Raw genomic sequence first — 23,122 nt, forward strand, 5'->3', positions numbered from 1 at the left:
CAACAGACTGTTCACTTTTGGGAACAGCTGTTAGGGCTACTTGTATCAGCCCAGGACTGCACCGCACGGGGTCGTCTCCAACTCCGCCCGCTGCAACGGTTTTTAATCCAGTTGTTAGCAACGGAGGTGAACAGTGCGACCGTCGCCCTCCCGGATCGGCTCCGACCGCATCTGGAGTGGTGGACGGTCCCTTACATTGTCTTATCAGGAGTCTCTATGCGGCCCTACCGGGCCACGTTGACCCTGTATACAGACGCCTCTCTAGTGGGCTGGGGCGCCCATCTAGAGGGGGAGGTGAGCTCGGGGCTGTGGTGCTTAGACGAACTAGGTCTTCACATCACTTGTCTCGAGTTCAAGGCAGTGATCAACGCAGTCAATCACTGGAAGCATCGTCTCGTCGACGCCCGGCTCATGCTGGCGACCGACAACACGACGGTAGTGTCCTATGTGAACAAACTGGGGGGAACCCACAGTCACTCGCTACTCGATCTCACGTTCGAGTTTTACGCTCTGGTGGACAGTGTCCCGTGCCAGATACGCGCCCGTCACATCCCAGGTGTGCGGAACGTACTGGCCGATGCTCTATCGAGGCCTCAGGATCCGAGCCCCACAGAGTGGATGCTGAACCCAGTAGTGTTTCAGTGGCTGTGCGAACGTTTGGGTCGTCCGATGGTCGACCTGTTCGCAACGCGGTTCAACAATCAACTCCCGTTGTTTGTATCACCAGTCCCGGTCCCGAGGGCCATCGATCACGATGCTCTCGCGTTAGACTGGACGGGCTTGGTCGCTTATGCTTACCCGCCGACAGCGTTGATACCACACATTCTAAGCCGGCTCCGAGGAGTTCGCTGTCGAATGTTACTGATCGCGCCCATGTGGCCGAACAGATCGTGGTACCCCGACTTGCTGACCCAGGTCACGCAGTCGCCACTTCCACTGCCTGTGAGACCGGATCTTGATCCACCCTCACACCCGTCAGCTTCATCCAAACGCAGGGCAGTTCAATCTGCACGCGTGGATGTTGTCACCGAGCGTCTGAGGAGTAAAGTTTTTTCTCGCAGGGCGTCTCGGGCATACGTTAGTATGCATCGTGATTCTACCCAGAAGGTGTATAATGCACGTTGGGTTATTTTCACGAAGTGGTGTTGTAAACATCACATATATTCGCCAGATAAGGTATCTGTGCAGGATATTGCTCGTTTCATGTCTCACTTGCGAGAGACCCGGAAACTCTCCGGGGGTTCCATTGCCAACTATGTCTCGTCCGTTGCTACGGTACGGGACGTTGCTATGGGTACCAGTCTCTCCAAAGAGCCGGTGATACGGGGTATTATCAAGGGTTTCAAACAGCACGATCTTAAGAAGGGCCGCCTTCGGGCACCGGCCTGGGATCTTTGGCTAGTGTTGCAATCACTTACGGAAGCTCCGTATGAACCCTTGCATAGTGCTTCGTTCCGGCATGTGACTTGGAAAACAGCATTTCTCCTCTCCTTTGCCACGGCGGCACGTGTATCCGAAATTCATGCACTCGATGTCGCCAAGGTACGATTCGATAGGGGTGACGAAGGAGCGGTCCGCCTGGGCCAGCTCATGGGCTTCGTCGCCAAGAATCAGAGAGTCGGGCAAACGGAGAGAGAATTCACTGTAAGATCACTCAAAGAAATCTTACATCCTGCTGATACTGAGGACAGAGCGCTGTGTCCGGTTAGGGCCCTTAAGTATTATCTTAAGGCTTCGAATGAACGTAGACAAGGGCGTGACCGTCTGTTCATATCGTGTAACCCTAATCGCACGGTTGACATACCTCGCAACTCGATTGCGTTGTGGCTTCGTTCTGTCATCAATCTGGCGTACCGGTCTCGGGGGTTACCGGTAGCGGGGTCAAACCTGCACGAGATCAGGGCGCTAGCGGCAACATTTGCCCTACACTCGAATATCTCTGTTCGCAGAATATTACGAGGTTGTTACTGGCGTTCTGACTCGGTTTTTGCCAATCATTACCTCAAACAGGTCGCTGATGCCGTCGTGGAGAGTGTGCACCGTCTTGGCCCGCGGATCGCGGCGCAAGCGGGCACCTAAGGGGTGTGCCCAGCGCAATTCCGAACTCCTCAGGCGTCTGACCTTGCACGGTGGTCAATCTGGGTCTACTCCAATGTTCCCACTGCCGTGGGTACAGGAGTTGGGGTCCCGCAAACCAGCGCACTCACACCACAGGTGAGGGCGGCTTTTTGTGTGCTTTGTCCTTATTTGTATTTGGACAATTATGTCTTTAATTGTCTGTCGTGTATCCCAACCTTGTGATGCATGCTTACAAATACTGGAATTAGGTCACGCGCCTAATGCATACTTTAAGTAGGCTTGCTCTGGGATATACGGTCTGAATGAAATTAATTTCCCTCTTTTCGACTGTTTAACCTGATCTAAGATTAAGCTCACGCGGATACAGTGTTCTCATCCGCTGCGGCGATGAAATACCTATCCAGTGGGGCCGTTTGGAGTCACCAATCGTTTTGGCAATGACGATTGAGCCTTACGGTATGCGCTTGACAGTGCTTTGGTATTCCTATAGGGTAACGCCTAGCTAGGTGCATGCGCATCGAGTGCTTCCGCCTTGGTGTTTACTTCCGCTGGTAGGAAGGAACGCTAGCAGTCAGGATTCGGGTTGTAGGTGCTCCCCACCGCCTACTGTGGTAGTCAGCCTCGGTATAACAGTGGTAACGTATTACTTAATGTAATTTGTAGAATTTTCCTATTCGGAATATTCTATAAGTAATACGTTACCACTGGGCTGCTGCCCGCCCGTCCGTCCCCCGAGCACTTGCTCTCGCAGGAGACAAGAGTGAAGGGTGTCACATGGCAGCTAGGTGGCTACGCACGTGCTGCATGAGGTAATTGAGATCTCTGTGGTAGATTTCGCTATAGCAGCAGTTGTGGGAGACAACAGCCTCGGTATAACAGTGGTAACGTATTACTTATAGAATATTCCGAATAGGAAAATTCTACAAAATTTTATTTTTCATGATCCTTACGATCCTTTCAAGATCCTTATGTTTGATAGCCATGGGAACATGTCTGTATTCATTTTGTATCCACCTGATACTTGTCAAATTCAGGAAGGTTAGTGACATGTCTTTGTGGACTACCACCTTTACCAGTATTCAGATCATTATTGCAGGATAGTGGAAAACAAAATTAATTTCTAACCCTACTCTGAGGATAATTTCATGATAATGTTATATATATCATCCAGGTTGAACCAAGTGAAAACAAGGATCAAGTGATTGTTTTCTTCAAAATCCGTCCTGATGTGATCACTCCTGACAACATTCACAGCAATATTGTGGTGTCCTCCATGGTGGAATCCCCACTCAGCACATTGTTCCATGTTGTGCAGAAAGTGTATGCACCTCTACTACTTCAAGATGGCAAGTGGTCGCAAAACCTTGACCCCAAAGTTCAGAGTCTGTTATCTGACCTTGAGGCAGGCCTTGGCAGTGCTATCAGGAAGCAAGATCCTTCTGCCCGTAGCAGAGCTGGTGATGGTGGTGACGATAGTCTTGGAAGTGAGTATGAAATGCCAGGGCGATATGACTTAAATTTGAAATTTCCATGATATTAGGACATTTTTCAGTTGCTATATTGATTTTGTTTGTTAATGCAGCGTTAGAAATTGGCACTAGTCCTGTAGTCCTTGCCAAACTGCCCAATAGTTAAGGTATCATAAGGACTAGTAAAAATTTGCCATTTTTAAGGGTTTTGCTATTTGTTATCCTTATAAGGACTAGTGGATAAATTTATTTAGTTTCTACCGCTGTAATGATACTACTGAGTGTATCTCAGTGTACGCAATATATTTTAACGTTTTGGATGAGTTATGCATGAACTTGCGCAAGTTCTACCCCGTTACTGGACATCAGAGCATGTGTAGAGCAGGCAGCCATAAGGCTATGATACATGCTGCACATGTCAAGCAAGGAACATTGTCATTCATGCAGTATAGGCTGAGTGCTTATTCCTTCTCTCTGGAGCCGGGACTTTGCCTGATTATTTGTTAAAACTAGAGACTTCACTATATGGTGGCCATATGTATTCACGTATGATGGAGGGACGTAATTACTACTAGCCATGAGGTTTTGAAGATGTGGTACCATTGTTGATGACATTTTGCATTAATTCACAGGTATTCTTAGCCCAGTGGAGGAATTTCAGTACTGGGATGACATGTCAAGATCGGCATCAGGCAGAGATGCGAAAGACCAAGCTGCCAACTTCTGTGATTTGTTCAAGCCTATTTCAAAGGAATATGGTGGACTGGATGCCATGTCTTTACAGGATGCACTAGAACTGGTGGAAATTACCCAGGATACACTAGATGATGTGTGGAAACAGACCGACTTTGATCCCTACCCAGAGGCTCGCATGAGGCATCTCATGGATATCATTGGTAAATTGATAAAGCAACAGTTTCATTCATTTCATACACATGTATTTGTTGCATGGTTGTTTCAACATTCGAATGCCAGGGTTAACCAAGAAATCGATACATACAGAACTAAATTGTGAAACCAGTAAATGACCACACACGATCAGTGAATAATCAGTGAATTATATATATATATCAAACAAGGCAGTACACTGGGTCAAGTGAGAGTCAGCAGCAGTAAGTAACAGGCTGTAGAATTATAGTCAGTGCACTTATGAATGTTCAGAATTTTGGCACTGTCGAATGTCTGAAAAAAGGCCCGTCTCTGGGCTTTGGATCCCAAACAGTGTTGGAAGCTAGCAGGAATTCAGTGTTTTAAATAGGTATCCAATCTGCATTTGACAAGTAGATAAGACTCTAGCCAATGTTACATAGGTACAGCCAGCCTTCTAGAAACTGTCCCATCCAAAGCATGCCTTGTCCATGTATACAAGGCGGTAACTCTTACTTCCACTAGCTGCCTCCGACTAGCTGTCTCTTTATATCTCCGCTCGACTGGTCTCTCCTCCCCTCTCCTCTGGCTTCACCTCCTCTTTTCTCTTCTCTTCTCTCCACTGGTCACTTCTCCTCTACTCTTCTAAAATGGTCTCCTCCTCTCCTCTGGCCTCTCATCCTCTCCTCTTCTCTGGTCTCTCCTCTCCTCTCCTCCTCTCCTCTAATGGTCTCTCCTATCTGGTCTCTCCTCTCCTCTGGCCTCTCCTCCTCTCTTCTCTGGTATCTCCTCTCCTCTAATGGTCTCTCCTCTCATCTGGCCTCTCCTCCTCTTCTCTGGTCTCTCCTCTCCTCCTCTCCTCTCTAATGGTCTCTCCTCTCTGGTCTCTCCTCTCCTCTCCTCTCCTCTCTAATGGTCTCTCCTCTCCTCTGGCCTCTCCTCCTCTTCTCTGGTCTCTCCTCTCCTCTAATGGTCTCTCCTCTCCTCTAATGGTCTCTCCTCTCCTTTGGTCTCTCCTTCAGTCAATAAAATAAACTTCAAATTTAGATTAGAATTGTCTCACATTCAATGAATGTTGATGTATTTCAGCTGGCTCCATTGGTCGGTATGTCCAGAGGAAACTGGCTGACGAAGATTTGTGGACAGGTCACTTTAGTAGTATACGCGAGGACATGCGATCTGGCATCACTGTGTGCGAGAGATGGCTAGGTGTGTGTGAGACACTCACTGTGCAGTTCTGGCGCCGATATGGTCCTAATCCTTGGAAAGGAGAACGCTTCATTCCAGAGAACATGAAGAAACTGGTCGTACGTCTGGAGGAGGTAGGCTAAAGAAGGATGTGCTGCTGATGTAAAACATCCCAGTTTGCCGTTAGCATTTACTGTTCTTAAAAGTTACTAATGGGACCAGGTGGTCAGGCTCACTGACTTGGTTGATTTCATTGTATCCCAATTGCATGGATCTATGCTCATGATATCAATCACTGGATTCTCTGATCCAGACTTGATTATTTACAGACTGCTGTCATATAACTGGAATATTGTTGAGTGTGGCATTAAACAAACAAAAAAAAAAATATCTTCTTACCAACAAATAGAAATCTGAATTAACAACAGCATGATCTGATTATTGAACTATACATTGTGTCTGTGTAGATTCTGACGCTCCGGACAGTTCATGAACAGCTGTTGAGGTTGCTGGGTGGTCAGGATGAGAAAGAGTTGCGAACAGCGGATGCCTTTTCACCATTCCTGGGTTTGAATCCACTTCAGTACAACCCCTACACACAGCCATTGTGGGCAGCAGCTGTAGCTCAACATGAGAGGGCAATGGCGCCAGCAGAACAGAAACTAGCAGGGAAACTCCGGACACAGTTCCGTGCACTGGATGGTAACCCTCAGCAGGTTGGTACCGAAGGACGTTCAATCACAGTCTTCATTCAATGAAGGTCCAATCATTTCTACATCGTGGATCGACTGGAAAAAACGTGTTCACAAAGATAGACTTATCATGCTTTTTAAAGGGTCTGAACTAAAATGATGTTATCTTGCTCTTCGCTGGTTACATTTTTGGAGTTGTCATGAACACAATTCGTTATTTTATTCAGTAGCAGACTTCTGTAAATTTCATGCCATGGAATCTCCTTAAATGGTTAAAATTTGGGGTTTTAGGATATTGGCAGCCCACCATGTTTTTTCCCCTTAAAAACTAAGCCAATAGTAGTTGGTTAACAAATGAGACTATTGTGGTCACAGTTTTGTTGTACACTCATGTATCAACCCAAGCACCATCCCATCCATCCCAATAGTAACTGATCCCTTTGAATAATATATAGAAATGACCATTCTTTTTTCATGTTTTTTCAAGATGAGAGAGACATGCACATTTCCTGATTCTGTTGAATATACTTAAATATGATTGTATCTAATGAATATTTAGGCCGAAATAATGTTTAAATGTTTTGGTTATCTAAACAAGTGTTCCTATTAAAGACTTGTTATGATTGGACACTGCAATGTTTCAGATGCTGAGAGAGTTTCAACGGTACAAGGATCTGATCCGTAGGCCCACTATCAGCAAGGAAATGGTGTCGGAAAGGTAGAAACTTTGCACATTGTTTCAGTTCTTTATGTTATATCTTTTTATGCCCTGTGTGGATTACGGGTCCCCAGAATTAGAGTTGTTATCTCCCTTGCTTCCACCAACGCCGGAGATTCTGCTGCTGCCTCTGCCTACTCAGTCGCCGAGCCATTATCTTCACCTTCCCAGGCAGCACCACCCTTGATGTCAGCGTCAGTGCCTGCGTCTCCCGACTCCAGCACCTGCTGCTTTCAACTGGGGTATGGTCTCCTGCTCCACCTGGCTTCCGGAAGTGCTTCCAGCGTACTCGCAGACGACAATGATGTGGTCACACTTGCTGCGGTTGCTCCTTCGTCGGGTTCTGGTCACAGCCCACCTCCTTTCCTCCAGATCCTATGCTCAAGGATATGATCACTGCACTGGATGAAGATTTCACTTGGCTCTCCTCACTCCAGCCTTCAAGGTGCCCAGGTACAAGAGGGAGGACTTCCCCATCCACGCTTCTCAGGTGGCTGACTGTGCCACGTCTTGGACGAAGACCTAAATCGGATGACGGGGTCTTCAAAACCTACCACTCTCAAGATCCCTGATACCTGCATGGCATTCATTGAGACAGACATTAGACACTCCTTGAAAGCCTTGTCTGCTCTGGCATCTTCATCTCATGCCATAGATCAGGATCTGACTGAGATGAACATCAGCCTAGTGGATCAGACACCCATCTATTATCAACAGAAGCAGATTGACCATATGCAGAACCTGCCCTGGCCAAGATTACTGCTACTCGATGTCAAGGCTATCTGGCCCTCATCAACTGGGATTCCGAATTCAAGTGCAGACACCTCAGCCAGCTCCGGTCTACGCCTTCCTTCTTCAATGGCCAGATATCGACACCCATCCCCGGGTCTCCAGTTATGCGCGAGATGTGATGCCCCGATAGGCACTAGAACATGTCTCCTAGAACCTGGCTCAATGCTCTTCTCAGACTGGCAATTACTGTGCTTGTAGCTCCTCCCTGATGGACAAAGCTCCAGACCAATAACCTTTTAGAGGGAAGGGGCATGGAAAAAGGAAGTCCCAAGGCTCTTATCAACTCTGCCATGGCAAGTTCCAAGGCAGTGGTGGGGACAGGAAGGGGAAACAGTGAACGCCTGGACAACCATGACTTGGCTTTGACTACGGCATCGCGGTTAAGCAAGCTGCATGCTCGAGACATCAACAGGGTCTGATTTGAGAGCAGGGCCCCATTGAATCAACTCCTTCAGCATCCCAACTCTTTCCCCGATTGTGGGCGTAAAGATGAGAAGGATGAGAGTTTTCATCCACCGCTCCAAGAGTCTAAGTGGTGCCTAGAAACGACTTTACCTTCCGTCTCCAAGACATCCATGGCTGAAGTCAGCTGCAATACCATATCCCTATGGTTATGCGCCATCATCCTTCAGGCGTATGATGCCACTGGCCTTGATCCTCCATGATGGCTCTCCACAGCAATTGCTCAATCCGATCCATCATGGAAGGATGCTTTTGGAGATCCGACAGTCTTTGCAAGCCTATACCTGAGGCTGCATTACTATGTTCAAGGGGCCCACCTGTCACAAAGCTGCCTCCCCACAATGTCTTCCAATGTTACATTCAAGTAGTAATGTGAAGATATGTGACGTCATCACTTCCGTTGTCACATGGGCGCTGTGTGATTGGGTCTGCCTCACAACTGATTAGAACAACATCTTTTACAGCTGGACCTCACACCGCTTTGTATTTCTGTCAAAGGAAAGCAGTAAATGCATTAAGGAGTAATGCAGGATAAGTATACAAATGTAAAAAATATTAAAATAGTAATGTAATGATGTTTAACTCCAGCATCGTACCTCAGTGGGCTAGCACTATAAAATTGGCATAAATCTGGATTGGTACAAGCAGCCACTCACACACACACACATGTGCATGCACGACTCTATATAAGTGCAATAATCTTGAAATTGACATTAAACCCCATTTATCCTCACTTCATGATACACAAAAAAAATTGAATTGTTGAGTATTTTCTTTGTAACATTTTCTTTCTATCACTATGGTTTATGATGAGATTGATTTGGTTGCCAGGGAGACACTGCTAGGTCAGCTGACTGTCAACATCCGGCAAATCAGCGAGGACTTCAACAATCGTACTGGAGGGCGTGGCAAGGGAATGCCCAAGGGGAAGAACCTCCCTGATGTCGTCAACAGTATCATATATGTCAGGCAACTCGAGGCTAAGGTTTGTCTCGCATCAAATACTTGCCTCAACATTAATAGATATTTTGTAATGACCATTATAAGCTTTTCGATCACTGTTGTCACAACTCAAGACACATTACATGCTAGAAATAGTTGATTTGCATTTATATTGTGAAAGGAGTTCATATGCTGCTTGGTTTAAGTTAAGTCATTGTATGGGATCGCCTACGTGGTCTGTGGTTCGATCCTCGACATGACAACTTACCTCACTGTATGTCTGAACTGCTGCAGTGTTCCAAGTTCTTGCAACTCACTGTGCAGAGTTGCATCCCTTGGCTGCACCAGGATCTGCTGGCTATGAATATGAATCCAGGATTTGTCCCAATTATTACCCTTGGCTTGTCAGTAGCAGATCACCCATGTTTTATGTATACAACGTGAACCACTTTGTCTTTCCTCCCACATCAAGCTGACAAAGCCATGATATAACTGAAAGGAGACGTTATTCGATACTTTATTGAACCTCTTTAAGTGCGTTGTTGAGCAAATGGTCAGAAAGTGAAAAAGGTATTCATCACACAAAGGTCACTCACTCAGACACCTGCAAACTTTGGCTCACTAAAATAAGATACCACTGACTACCAGTAACTATTTACTTTGTAGGTTGATGAGACGAAACAAGTAGCTGAGGCCCTTCTTGGTGATCTGACCGGGTTTGAGAAGTTCCGTCGGGATGCTACAGAGTTACGTGATGAACTTGAGAGCTGGAGGAAAGATCAGTTTGATGAGTGGACCCGGGATATACAAGCTCTGGTAGAGGACACCAGACAGCCACTAAGGTGTGTGCAGGGTTCATCGTCCAGGAGCTGGCTCAGTCGACTAAGATACAGCAATTATCTGCCAGAATTCTAAGATCGTGGGTTCGAATCCTAGATTCGCACAGATTATGACTGTTGGTTAGTCTGCACCATTAAGATGATCGTAAACGTGATTGTGAAGGACCTCACTTCAGGATTCTTCCAACATTAACCTTAGACAAAATGATGTCACTGAAATACTGTACAAAGCAGCATTAAACCCTACTCATGCACTCGTCTGACCAATCTGTTCATGTAAGACTAACCAGTGGTACCTTGTGGTACCTTGTGGTAAGTTGTTTGTTGATCACCGGGATCATCCTGAAAACTTTGAATTGATAACCTAAATTGGTCCAGTGATATCAGTGAAAATGAAAGATTATTAAAAAATAGAACACATGATTTGATCATTTTAGAGTGAGTATGGTTTTACACCACTTTTAGCAATATTCCAGCAATATCACGGCTGGGGACACCAGAAATGGGCTTCACACATTGTACCCATGTCGGGAATCGAACCTGGGTCTTTGGCGTGACGAGCGAACGCTTTAACCACTAGGCTACCCGACCGCCCCCCATTTAATTAGACAATAACATGGACAGATGGATGAGGTTTGGTGGTGTTTAGTGAAGTTTTATTGCACTGGAAGATTTGTTAATCTCACCTTGAGATGATGACTTGTTGATTCAAACATTACTTGAAGGGGGCTTTAAAAATATCCTTTCCTGCCAAGTTGTGACATTGTGTAATTTGTCATTCAGCTTGGAGACGAATGGTCGACTCATGGAGTTGAACCAGAGAGATGGTAAACTGCGGGTGAACTACAGTGATCGCCTGGTTACCCTGCTGCGTGAAGTGAGGCAACTGTCGGCCATTGGGTTTGCTGTACCAGCCAAGATTCAGCAGGTGGCTAACACAGCACAGAAGTTCTACCGTCATGGAGTCATCCTGAAACAGGTAGGTCAATAAAACATTTTACCCTGTATGTTTCTGTGCATGATTTGACTTAAACATGCATCATATATGCAAATACCACACATGTTGGTTTATAAATATTCAAGAGATATTAGATTGGTTTGATGCACGAACGAACATACTGGTATGTAGCTGATGCGCATGACTGCGTCACATGTGACGTCATTGATCCATGACATGAGATGCGCTATTTGTCTCGTGCAGGATTAGCGTGTAAAGTTTGGAAATCATGTGCAGCATATCGTGAGTTTTGTCATTAAGTGGTACACATTGGAAACATCTCTTCTCAACATACATGCTTATCTATATGTTTCTGTGGTTTGCGTTTCTTTTGGTGGCTAAAATACATAGAGGTTATCACGCGAGTGTGTTTGGGGATGGTAAATATCCTGTATTAGGAATAAACATTGCATTTAGCGAGCCTCTTTATCATATAATGTCATTCTTCAATTCTGCGCTTGAAAATCGCTTTCCATCTCTCACAACAATTTTCGAAACATTGTGAGTTTTCCTGGAATGTGTGCATTAAAATTTATTATGTCACAGGGTAAGTGATGTGTCAGTCTGACAGTGACAGTAGCCAATATAGTTCCAACTGAAATCTGGTCCTTATACAGTGGCAAAACAACACATACGCAAAACAACAATTGTTTTTACTTGCCTTTTGCGGCAATGATTGGCCTGTCCACTAGAGTAACTGCCCTTTGTCAAAGGGAAGCTACTCTAACCCTAGTCTATGAGACGTCACGTCCACGATCAAATGTTGTTGAAAGTCGGCCTGTCCTGTCATAATGTTAAGAAGTGCAGTCAGATGTACACACAGCGACAAAACGAAACAAGGTAACAATTCGAACATATTTTGACCAAATCCAACTATTTTAATTTGTGGAAAAGGTTTCAAGCCACAGAGGTCTACAAGCACAGATATGGCTACTGATCCTGCTTGGCTAGGCCTAGTACCCTCGCAAAATTTTGAAATTTATATCTCCAAAGTTGCAAAAACTTATGAAATACCTTAGCTACGTCACAGTTAGACACTGATTTTCAGTATATTAGACTGTTCTTCTGATAATGATAGCTATTATCCCTGTAGTTTCTCCAGATTCCCGTTGGTTAATTCTGACTAGATCGCCGAATGACAAGGGCAACGCCATGTTTGTTTATAAACACTGAAAGTAGTCTTTGATATTTGCATCTCTATCCGCATATGACCCCAAAGGATATTGCTTTTATCCATTGGCTTTATCCTGCCGAGAAACCTACCAGTTATATGATAAATAGTATTATCTAACACTGGTTTGCCTTGATTATGTTTCTTGGATTGTCACCACCAAACTGTTGCCCCTGGGTTTCGCTAAAGTAGTGGACGCTCTGCATTATTCCGGGCTTTCCTCCCACATGAAGCAGATGGGCTTTGAAATAACTGAACTACTGTTCAAAGCAGCATCATGCCAAACAGACACACTCACTGTTGATTCCGAGAGGTTACACTTGGTTGGTGGCTGATCTATGTCCTGTGCTCTCATCTGGCAGGTTGCCCACTTCTACAACACCATCGACCAGCAGATGATCGCCAGCCAGCAGGCCATGATGTTGGAGTCTGCTCTCGCTTTTGAGAAACTTGTCAAAAATCCTAAAACAGGTAAAATTAGACTCATTGATCTTCACGTAACATTGTTTCCACAGCTCTAATGTCTTTTAAACATGGGTACATCATTTTTGCCTGATGAAGGAGCAAGAAGTAGCTCTGAAACGTCGTTCAGAGAATAAAAGAAGTTGCTATCCATAAAAAAGTGTCATGTGTTCATGTTATCCCAACTAAATGCCTATCAAAGACTTCATCATTTGTGCTGTTATGTTCAGTTTGAAAGAAAAGTGAGTTGGCAGGACATCTTGCTATTATTGGTGACACATGAGACTCCTCAGAAGTTGTGGCATGAAATAGTTCCCTTTATTGAATCTGTGTAGGATGCCTGTATTTCCCAGTGGTTGCAGGTACAGGTGCAGTTCCCTGATGGGTACAATGTGTAAAGCCAGTTCTTAGGGATATGCCTGGAAAATTGCTCAAAGTAGTGTTAAGTCATACTCAGACAAATGGGAACAATGAGGCAGTCGTGTAGCCTGGTGATTTAAGTGTTCACTCGTCATGCCGAAGACCCGGGTTCGATCACCTCTCTCACATCAGGATCAGCTTTTACATGCAGTACACCATTTAGCCAGGAATTTAACATACATTGAGATTATAACATGAGTGTATGTGTCAAACACAATCGAGTGTCAGAATTTGGTGTTCATGGTGTTTTTGGCAGGCTCGAAGTCCAAGGGCGATGGTGTCCAGGTGACCTGGGACAACCCGGAGGAGCTGGAGTCGTACATCAAGAAGCTCCAGGCATCTGCCGACAGACTGACCACGGAGAACAGGAAGCTCCGCAAGTCTCACAACATGGTCTGTGAAAAGGTATGTCCCATTGTGGAGCAGCTTTTTGATTCTGTGATGCTGCTAAGTGAATTGTAAAATTATTCATTGTTTTCTGGAATGGACTGTATATCAAATATACTGTGGAATTCATTATATCATGGCGTTATAATGTAGAGGAGTGATGTCAACTCTGATCCATGTGGAATCCCTTGGTTAGAATAGGTCTCAAGAACTGTCTTGTTTGCCCAAGTGTGACTAAATTGGATTGGGTGGTCAGGTTCTGAAACATTGAACAAGAACTGTCCACCTGTTCAAGCAAGAGCTGTTGCTTTGAGGCAAAACTGGTAACATTTAATTTAAGAATTGACTTCAATTAATTTTGTGTTCATGGAGGCAGGAACATAAAATCTGGTGTGCACACTCTTTTTCACGTTTATAACTCCATAAATGCTAAAACATTTTGAAGTCAATTCTTATTAATAAATATGTCCGCAACAATAACTTCACATTCTGCTTATTTATTCATTAACACACACAAACAATGTTGGCATCAATACGAAATCAGTGACATCGTTCAGTGCAATTTTGCAACACAAACCCCACCCAGTTGTCTGTTATCGGGCATGACCCAATTGTTGTTTTTTTTCGGTTAAGAATTTGCTTGGTTCGTCAGTCAAATGCCACAGAATCACCTGCAATTTCTTTATAAAAACTTACCTTTTTACCATTCATTTCCAGACTTTTTCAGTAACTGCAGTAAGTGTTACAATAACTGTATTGATTGCTTATAGATTTGTGATAACTAATAACAGTGAAGTAAAGTTTCTTTGTTAAAATGATGGGTAACTGATATGTCTCCTTGCTTTTGATACAGGTTCAGAATCTGATGTCGGTGGATCTGCTGAGACAACAACAGAAGTGGAAGGATGGACTTATGGACATACGCCACCTCATGGCTAGCCTTGTCCAGCAGGTCAGTCTGCAGGATAGTTGTGTCAGCTCTTTTTTGTAAAAGTCAGAAAATATTTTGATTTTGGGTTTCGAAACTTCTTTATTCGCCCTGATTATGATCTTTGGTTTGTCAGCACGATACATGTGCTCCTGGTTTCATCAAAGTGGTAATTGTCTGAACCCCTGCATCATTTCAGGCTTTCTTCTACCATTAAAGCTGAAATGCTTGGTATAACTGAAAGACATCAGTGGCATCAACCTAATTTGGTCACTAGACCCATTCAATGGTTGATATTTTCCTTGAAGAAATAAATTGTGTGAATACTGTGTACTCGTAGTAAGATGCAATGTGGTATGACCGGTGGATTCAGTCTTCAACATGACTACGTGCCAGTGGCCAAACATGGGAAGTTAAAATTTTGATAGTTGACATCTCTACATACTTGACCCTGTGTATAATTACAAACATACGTAAAATAAATCACAACCCTAGTTAACACATTACATTCATTTCCATTTAGAAAATTTGTCACAATATGGCTGAAATATTGCCGATGTGATGTTATATTAACTCACTCACTCACTCATTAAGAAAATATTCAGCAGCTTACAAAAACATTAAGAGCTATCTCCTTTAAATCTCTATCAAGGTCCCTTGCAATCTACCAAAATAGGAAAAGGATTCATGTGGTAGACTTGACTTCATGTAGAGTAAATCTAGGAAATATGAAGATTTGTAAGATAAAGATTCTCTGATTGTAATACAGAATACTCTTATCAAAATAGTGTTTTACACAATCACAATACTATTGCAATAGTTCCAATGCCTAAAATAGCCACCCCTATTTATATGCCATGGGATCAAATCTGTTACTTGTCATCATGTTACATAGCATCTAAGGACGGTCTGATTTTTCTAAAATAGGCTCAGTATTATGTGCTGATACTATTTATCAAATGTTGTCACCTCATTCGTTGCACATGTTTGTAAAGCAAATGAAAAACATAATTTTCTCTAGTGTGTTATGTCATCAAGAGTTATCTACCTTTGAAACTGTCATATGAGAGTGATCTCCCTTGCATTTAGCCACCCAATCAAATGATGTGTTAGATCTTGGTAGTCCTATGGATGGATGTGAACCACTCCTAATGCAGCAATTATTGCATATCGTGACAGGGTTTCACCAGTGAGAACATGAAGCCATGGAAGGCCCACTGGGACAGGCAGATGTACAAAGCCCTGGAGCACCAGTACCAGATTGGTCTGGAAGCCCTCAATGAGAACCTGCCGGAGATTAAAGTGGAACTTACATACAGGTAGGTGAATGATGGTTGGTTTGTTGTTTAACGCCGCACTCAGCAATATTCCAGCTATATGGCGGCGGTCTGTAAATAATCGAGTCTGGACCAGACAATCCAGTGATTAATATCATGAGCATCGATCCACGCAATTGGGATTGATGACATGCATCAACCAAGTCAACGAGCCTGACCGCCCAATCCCGTTAGTCACCTTTTACGACAAGCATAGTCGCCTTTTACGGCAAGCATGGGTTGCTGAAGACCTATTCTACCCCAGATCTTTACGGGTAGTAGGTGAATGAAATGAAAATTGAAAATGTTAGGTATTATTCTGAAAGCATACCGTAAAACCTGGCTTTCGTGAATCAAGTTACTTCAATTAGGCTGTTGCTCTTTGTAATTCCTGTGAAAAGATACCTCCAGTTGTAACATGAGATTGGATGATCATAAGGCATGACCTGGCTGATTGAGTCTCATGATGCAGCAGTGTGGTTCATTGCTTGTGCTATCAACCACTGGTTTGCTAAACAGTTATACTCACTCACTCAATCTTATTATAAATCCTTATTCCCAAATACATCTTCACATTTACTTCACATATTTTATTATCCTTGTCACGAAGTGGAAGGGGGATATAGAAATGGGTGCCGTCAGTCCTTCGTCCGTCCGTCCATCACGTTTTGTTTCCGGAACAGAACTTACAAAGCATGAGAGATATCTTAACCAAATTTGGCACATAGATAGGTCTAGCGGTGAACTGGTGCCTTTTGATAGTTTGGGATTTTTGAAAATTTATTTGTTGAGTTTCCATGGCAACGACTTTAACTTAGACTGAAAATGGTGGTGTTGGAATATGAGTATTTCATGCTTGTTTTTTTTTTTTTTAATCTAAAAGTTTTACTTTGTGTTGTTTTATTCAACAGCTAATGTTCAACCCCTGTATAGTTTGCTCAGGAGATAAGTCTCATGAAGTGTCATTCTGTTGTGATTGATGTAGACTGTCACAGTAATCTATGGTCTGGAGTAATAGTAACGGTCCTCTTCCACCACAGACAACAACGCCTCCAGTTCCGTCCACCATTTGAGGAAGTGAAGGCCAAGTACTTCAGAGAGCTGAAGAAATTCATCAGCATTCCAAACAACTTCAAGGGTGTTGGTGAATCAACAGAGAATCTCATCTTCCCTGCTATGATCGACCGCAACGCTGAGGGTTTTGTCACCTGTTACAAGAAGGGCAACGCCCTCCTACACCGGCTCCATACAGTCATGGACCAGTTTAAGGTAGACAAACCACTACGACATAATGCATTTTGCCAAACTTGCTGGTAAATCATCTAACAGTAGAATTATAAGCAGGATGTCACTGACATAGGCACATGTTTGAGAACTACAGATCACACTATCTTGATGCTGGTTGCCTATTGAGCCACTTGTCTGACGTCAGAGACAAGTAACATTCCTTTCAGTCTAGCAAGGTTAAAGTTAACTAAGTTGAAACAGAGCTCCAGATAAGCTTTTGGTGTTGTAGGTATTTTACCCATGCATTTTAAAATCATTGGGTATCAGTAATTCTATCTGGGTATTCAAATTTCTGTTACCCACTAGTTTTACACATGTGGGTATTTAAGTTAAATATTTAAAAACACTATTCATCTAGTCCCTGCAAACTGGTGTCGTGTGGATTCGAGTGCTTTATAGGACTCAAAAATACCACGATACTTCCACAAGAAAGTGTGATGGCAAATGATCGTGATCTAACTGTCATCGTGGAGTTTTGCAAGTTGAAGGAATGCCCGTTTATCATTTCAAAATAAGTTCGCTAATTCGCTAATCGAATACGCAGGGTTACTGCACAATATTTTGATGATACGCACAAGTTCTATTTTTGTAGCTTATCTGTAATGTTCGTTGCGTATTTGATATGCTTGGATTTTATTTTACTGCGTATTTCTGCATTTCTGATGAGTATTTTACGCAGATACGCAGCTTATATGGAGCTCTGGTTGAAAGCAGTTTGTGTTGTGACAGCCATTGAGTGTGTGTGGTTGTGTGCAGGACTGGGTGGTGCTGGGGAGTCTGGACCTGGATCAGTTTGTGTTGTGACAGCCATTGAGTGTGTGTCGTTGTGTGCAGGACTGGGTGGTGCTGGGGAGTCTGGACCTGGATCAGTTTGTGTTGTGACAGCCATTGAGTGTGTGTGGTTGTGTGCAGGACTGGGTGGTGCTCGGGAGTCTGGACCTGGATCAGTTTGTGTTGTGACAGCCATTGAGTGTGTGTCGTTGTGTGCAGGACTGGGTGGTGCTCGGGAGTCTGGACCTGGATCAGTTTGTGTTGTGACAGCCATTGAGTGTGTGTGGTTGTGTGCAGGACTGGGTGGTGCTGGGGAGTCTGGACCTGGATCAGTTTGTGTTGTGACAGCCATTGAGTGTGTGTCGTTGTGTTCAGGACTGGGTGGTGCTGGGGACTCTGGACCTGGATCAGTTTGTGTTGTGACAGCCATTGAGTGTGTGTGGTTGTGTGCAGGACTGGGTGGTGCTGGGGAGTCAGGACCTGGATCAGTTTGTGTTGTGACAGCCATTGAGTGTGTGTGGTTGTGTGCAGGACTGGGTGGTGCTGGGGAGTCTGGACCTGGATCAGTTTGTGCTGTGACAGCCATTGAGTGTGTGTGGTTGTGTGCAGGACTGGGTGGTGCTGGGGAGTCAGGACCTGGATCAGTTTGTGTTGTGACAGCCATTGAGTGTGTGTCGTTGTGTGCAGGACTGGGTGGTGCTCGGGAGTCTGGACCTGGATCAGTTTGTGTTGTGACAGCCATTGAGTGTGTGTGGTTGTGTGCAGGACTGGGTGGTGCTGGGGAGTCTGGACCTGGATCAGTTTGTGTTGTGACAGCCATTGAGTGTGTGTGGTTGTGTGCAGGACTGGGTGGTGCTCGGGAGTCTGGACCTGGATCAGTTTGTGCTGTGACAGCCATTGAGTGTGTGTGGTTGTGTGCAGGACTGGGTGGTGCTGGGGAGTCAGGACCTGGATCAGTTTGTGTTGTGACAGCCATTGAGTGTGTGTGGTTGTGTGCTGGGGAGTCTGGACCTGGATCAGTTTGTGTTGTGACAGCCATTGAGTGTGTGTGGTTGTGTGAAGGACTGGGTGGTGCTGGGGAGTCTGGACCTGGATCAGTTTGTGTTGTGACAGCCATTGAGTGTGTGTGTTTGTGTGCAGGACTGGGTGGTGCTGGGGAGTCTGGACCTGGATCAGTTTGTGCTGGACAACCTGGTGGAGATCTCCGACTGGGAGAAGAACTTCAAGGCACTCAAAACTCGGGGAAGGGATGCAGAGAAGCTACCCAGGTAACACTGTCATGTGTCTTGTCCTATTATCTACTGCAGGGGCCACAGGCTGTAGCATGCTTGACCAACATATGCCTTCTGGGAACATTTATTGTAAACGCACTTTGCCAACATAACTTTCATGGATTTCTTTCTGGCAATATCTGCAAATTTTCATATCACTTATTAAATGAATCATTATGATTTTGCCCCATTTGGATGTCTGTTGTTCATATTCTTCATTTTTGTGTAAACAACTTCATGTGAGGATCCACTGTTTATATATGTTTTGCTAAAATTTGCTTGGGTAGGTTAAATAAAAATTTAAAATAAAGTAATGGAGCAGTTTTGTATTTGGGTTGTTTGGTGGGTTGAAAAACAAATATGCTTGTTCTGTTTAAAGTGCAGTTTGATGTTATACATGTGTATGTATTAACCCCTGTCAGATAAAGCTTTGTTCTCTCCGTAAAGTATTTGCAGTGGACTGATAGTTGTATACAATGCAATTGATCAATTATTTGTAAGGTTTCTGGCACCTAATGTGGTTGTTGGATGTGTGAAATGTACTGGGCTGTCGACTGTCCCTAAACTGACTTACGCTTCACTGATATGGTTACCATCTTAGCCTTTGGACACCCTTTTTGTCTTCAGGGTTGTTCTGTTTTAGGTTGAGGGTAAGGCGCCCATTAAAATTGAAAAAACATAAGCCTGGTAAAACTACTTCTATGATTTACAAAAGTGGTAAATACATAACTTTCCAGGAAACTCATGTGCTGTGGTACAACTGAAACACAGCTGAAATCAGGGTTAAACCCACCCCACTCACTCACTCTGTTACAGTCAGATCAAGGTGGACTGCATCACCGTGAACACTACACCGGTGAAGGCTGTTATTGATGATCACATCCAGCGACTGTTTGATGCCCTGCTCAACTCCCTGAGGAAATCCATCGCAGCTGATGTCACCCAGATAGACTCCTTCCTCAACACAGCTATGGAGACCCTGTCCAAACGTCCCAACACTGTGGAGGAGATTGGCGATGCCAACTCCAAACATGCAGAGTTTGCTAAGAGTAAGAAAGAGGTATGTGAGAATGTCCTTTGCTTCAGAATAGCTGGCTCTGTTGGGATTCCAAATAATTAGGTCCCCAGCTCCCCATGGCTGATGAACTGATTAATGAGAATTAGATGGTGACAATATGTGACCAGTCTGATTGTGTCATTGTTGCTCATGCTATCAACCACTGGTCTGTTTGAAGTAGGCTTGAATAGCCATAGGCTGCCACTACATGTCTTGAATAGTGCTGACTGCGGCATCAAATAATATTCACCACTCACCCATAAGTGTCTTGCAAACACTGACTGCTTTGTTTTGAAGTATTATGTTTGTTAAAGGAATGAACTATTTTACTGTCAGTTTGTTTCACAATCATTATGTGTTTAATGTTAAGCTCTTCTTCATGCATAAGATGCTGAGTAGTACATGTATTTTCATCAAATACCTTCATGAAAAAGCTACTCAAGACTTTTTCCATTCAGAAAAATACACATGCATCTTTTCAATGTATGCATGCACTGATGTGATTCTCTCTCCTCACAGATACAGCCCCTGTTTAACAAGACAGAGTCTAAGAACAAGCTACTGCGGTCAGTGGCCGGGGGTGGCGTGGAGTCCCTGGGACAGCTTCAGGGGCGGTGGGACAAGTTCGAGCTGATGATGGAGAGCCACCAGCTGATGGTCAAGGAACAGGTCCGTTGCACATCATGGTAGACGCATGAATTCAGAGTTTATGGTGTTTGGGGGTGTAGAATGGTCATGAGCTATATAGAGCACCACAGTTTCTTGGTCTGTGATCAGCGCAGTACTGTGCTTTTTGATGGTGATATAGCTGAAGTAGCTTTGCTACTGTGACGTTATTCTACATCTTATTTCTGGGGTAGGTGGAATGCATCCTCCATGCTACTTTGACATAATCCTACATTTTGTGTCTGGTGAAGGTGGAATGCATCCTGCATGCTACTTTGACATAATCCTACATTTTGTGTCTGGTGAAGGTGGAGGGGATCCTCCATGCTACTTTGACATAATCCTACATTTTGTGTCTGGTGAAGGTGGAGGGGATCCTCCATGCTACTTTGACATAATCCTACATTTTGTGTCTGGTGAAGGTGGAGGGGATCCTCCATGCTACTTTGACATAATCCTACATTTTGTGTCTGGTGAAGGTGGAGGGGATCCTCCATGCTACTTTGACATAATCCTACATTTTGTGTCTGGTGAAGGTGGAGGGGATCCTCCATGCTACTTTGACATAATCCTACATTTTGTGTCTGGTGAAGGTGGAGGGGATCCTCCATGCTACTTTGACATAATCCTACATTTTGTGTCTGGGGTAGGTGGAGGTGATGAAGAGCAACGTGGACTCCAGGGTCAAGGCCTTCCAGCAGGAGGTGGAGAAGTTCTCGGCCCGCTGGCACCAGCTGAAGCCCGGCGACGATGCCCTGGAGGGCGACCAAGAGAAGTGTGAGCAGGCCGTCCAGGTCATCAACGAGAAGAAGCAGGAGTTTGAGGAACTGATGGAGTCCAAGACAAAACTCATGTGAGTGTTGCAGTGACAAGTTCTTCTTCCATTGAAGACATATTCTGAGTTTAGGGTGGTCCAATCTAGCAACATACCCATGCTTGTTGTTAGAGGTGGTTACAAAAGATGGCCACTATGTCATATGAGTGGAAAAGTTCTTTGAAATACTGAGGACAGATGATGTGAATTTGCAGATTTAGAGTTGTCATAGGATGTGGCTAGACATGCAAAGCATTTACCACCAGTAAATCACTATGATTGAAGATGTTGTGACAATGATTATCATTGTCGCTCACTCCTGCTGTCAGTATTCATCTGTTCACACAGCAGAGAATGGGTACCAAGTAGGCTGATATGGTCATGTGTTTGCTAACCTTCAGGTGCCGTACATACAGGTCGGATGTATAATCCCTGGGGACCTGAAAATAGAACATAAATGTCCATTTACATGTTAAATGGAGTTAAAAAATATAATGCACTTTGTGAACAACACTTGTTAGTGTGCATTGTTACAACATTGTCATTAAATTTAGTCCAAGAATATAATATGTTACAATAATATTTTAATATATTATTAAATCTGAAGATGTTCCTGGTACAGCCCTGTCATCTACTTCTGATCTCGTACTTCCAGGTCGGACTGTGAGCACTTCGAGATGGAACAACCAGACTTGTCTATCGTGGATGAGATAGCCAGTGACTTGAAGAACTATCAGAGCATGTGGAAACTGTATGAGGAGTTCAATGGTGGACTGCAGGAATTGGCCAAGGAAGATTGGATATCATTTAGGTAAAACTTTACTGGAATAGTGTCTCCCTTTTCAGTTTGTCTATTTGAAGAAAGACACAAAGATGTGACTTTGTGTGAATGATAATTATCACAAGTTGTTTTTAAATTGTAGGTGATATTTTGAAAACAACCTTTTCTATTTCTTTTGTAGAACTGTAACTGCTGAAATTCGTTTCTGAAATTTTTGTGTGTGGAATTCAGCATTAATATATTATTTTTCTGTGATATGTTCTCAGAAGCCAAGAAATCTGAAACTATGCATGAATGATATTGATGTGTGGAGGGGCAGAATTTGTGTGAGTGAGTGTTGGGTTTAGTGCCACTTTTGAGAGTATTCCAGTTATATCGCGGCGTGTCAGCTTAATGTGGGAGGAAAGCCCCAAGTGATGCAGATCTCATACGTTTACCACTTCGGTGAAACCCACGAGCACGGGTATGGTGCTGACAAACCCAGAAACATAATCGGGGCAAACTGGAATTCGAACCCACAATCGTAGGTTTCTGGCGTGCCCAAGGGACGCAACTCTACACAGCGAATCGCAGTGCCTTAGACGACTAGGCCACCCGTGCCCCCAGCAGAATTTGATAATAACAAAACATTTGCATGCTCGTCCATGTCAGCTACTTATCCCTGAGAGCTATTTGGGTTACAGCCTGAGTTGAATTCTACGTAACATACATTATGTTAAATCCTTTATGAGTGCTATGTTTTGTTC

The 23,122-nt window shown here is 44.1% G+C and overlaps 1 protein-coding gene across 5 annotated transcripts in view; it reads left to right on the top strand.

The window, feature by feature from the left end:
- Nucleotides 1–23,122, top strand: part of LOC124144506 (cytoplasmic dynein 2 heavy chain 1-like) — a 94,030-nt gene that overhangs the window by 4,126 nt on the left and 66,782 nt on the right. For all 5 annotated transcript variants that reach the window (XM_046513936.2, XM_046513938.2, XM_046513940.2 and 2 more), the window contains exons 3-20: nucleotides 3,251–3,563; nucleotides 4,181–4,444; nucleotides 5,505–5,737; nucleotides 6,071–6,319; nucleotides 6,940–7,013; nucleotides 9,099–9,252; nucleotides 9,876–10,051; nucleotides 10,832–11,027; nucleotides 12,579–12,687; nucleotides 13,355–13,503; nucleotides 14,339–14,437; nucleotides 15,593–15,732; nucleotides 16,770–16,998; nucleotides 18,928–19,055; nucleotides 19,875–20,118; nucleotides 20,635–20,784; nucleotides 21,432–21,634; nucleotides 22,251–22,406. In XM_046513936.2, coding sequence (XP_046369892.2) covers nucleotides 3,251–3,563; nucleotides 4,181–4,444; nucleotides 5,505–5,737; nucleotides 6,071–6,319; nucleotides 6,940–7,013; nucleotides 9,099–9,252; nucleotides 9,876–10,051; nucleotides 10,832–11,027; nucleotides 12,579–12,687; nucleotides 13,355–13,503; nucleotides 14,339–14,437; nucleotides 15,593–15,732; nucleotides 16,770–16,998; nucleotides 18,928–19,055; nucleotides 19,875–20,118; nucleotides 20,635–20,784; nucleotides 21,432–21,634; nucleotides 22,251–22,406 — 3,266 coding nt within the window. The remainder of the gene's footprint in view (nucleotides 1–3,250; nucleotides 3,564–4,180; nucleotides 4,445–5,504; nucleotides 5,738–6,070; nucleotides 6,320–6,939; nucleotides 7,014–9,098; nucleotides 9,253–9,875; nucleotides 10,052–10,831; nucleotides 11,028–12,578; nucleotides 12,688–13,354; nucleotides 13,504–14,338; nucleotides 14,438–15,592; nucleotides 15,733–16,769; nucleotides 16,999–18,927; nucleotides 19,056–19,874; nucleotides 20,119–20,634; nucleotides 20,785–21,431; nucleotides 21,635–22,250; nucleotides 22,407–23,122) is intronic.

Source organism: Haliotis rufescens, unplaced genomic scaffold (assembly GCF_023055435.1).
Source record: "Haliotis rufescens isolate VD_foot unplaced genomic scaffold, xgHalRufe1.0.p SCAF_7, whole genome shotgun sequence".
NCBI lineage: Eukaryota > Metazoa > Mollusca > Gastropoda > Lepetellida > Haliotidae > Haliotis > Haliotis rufescens.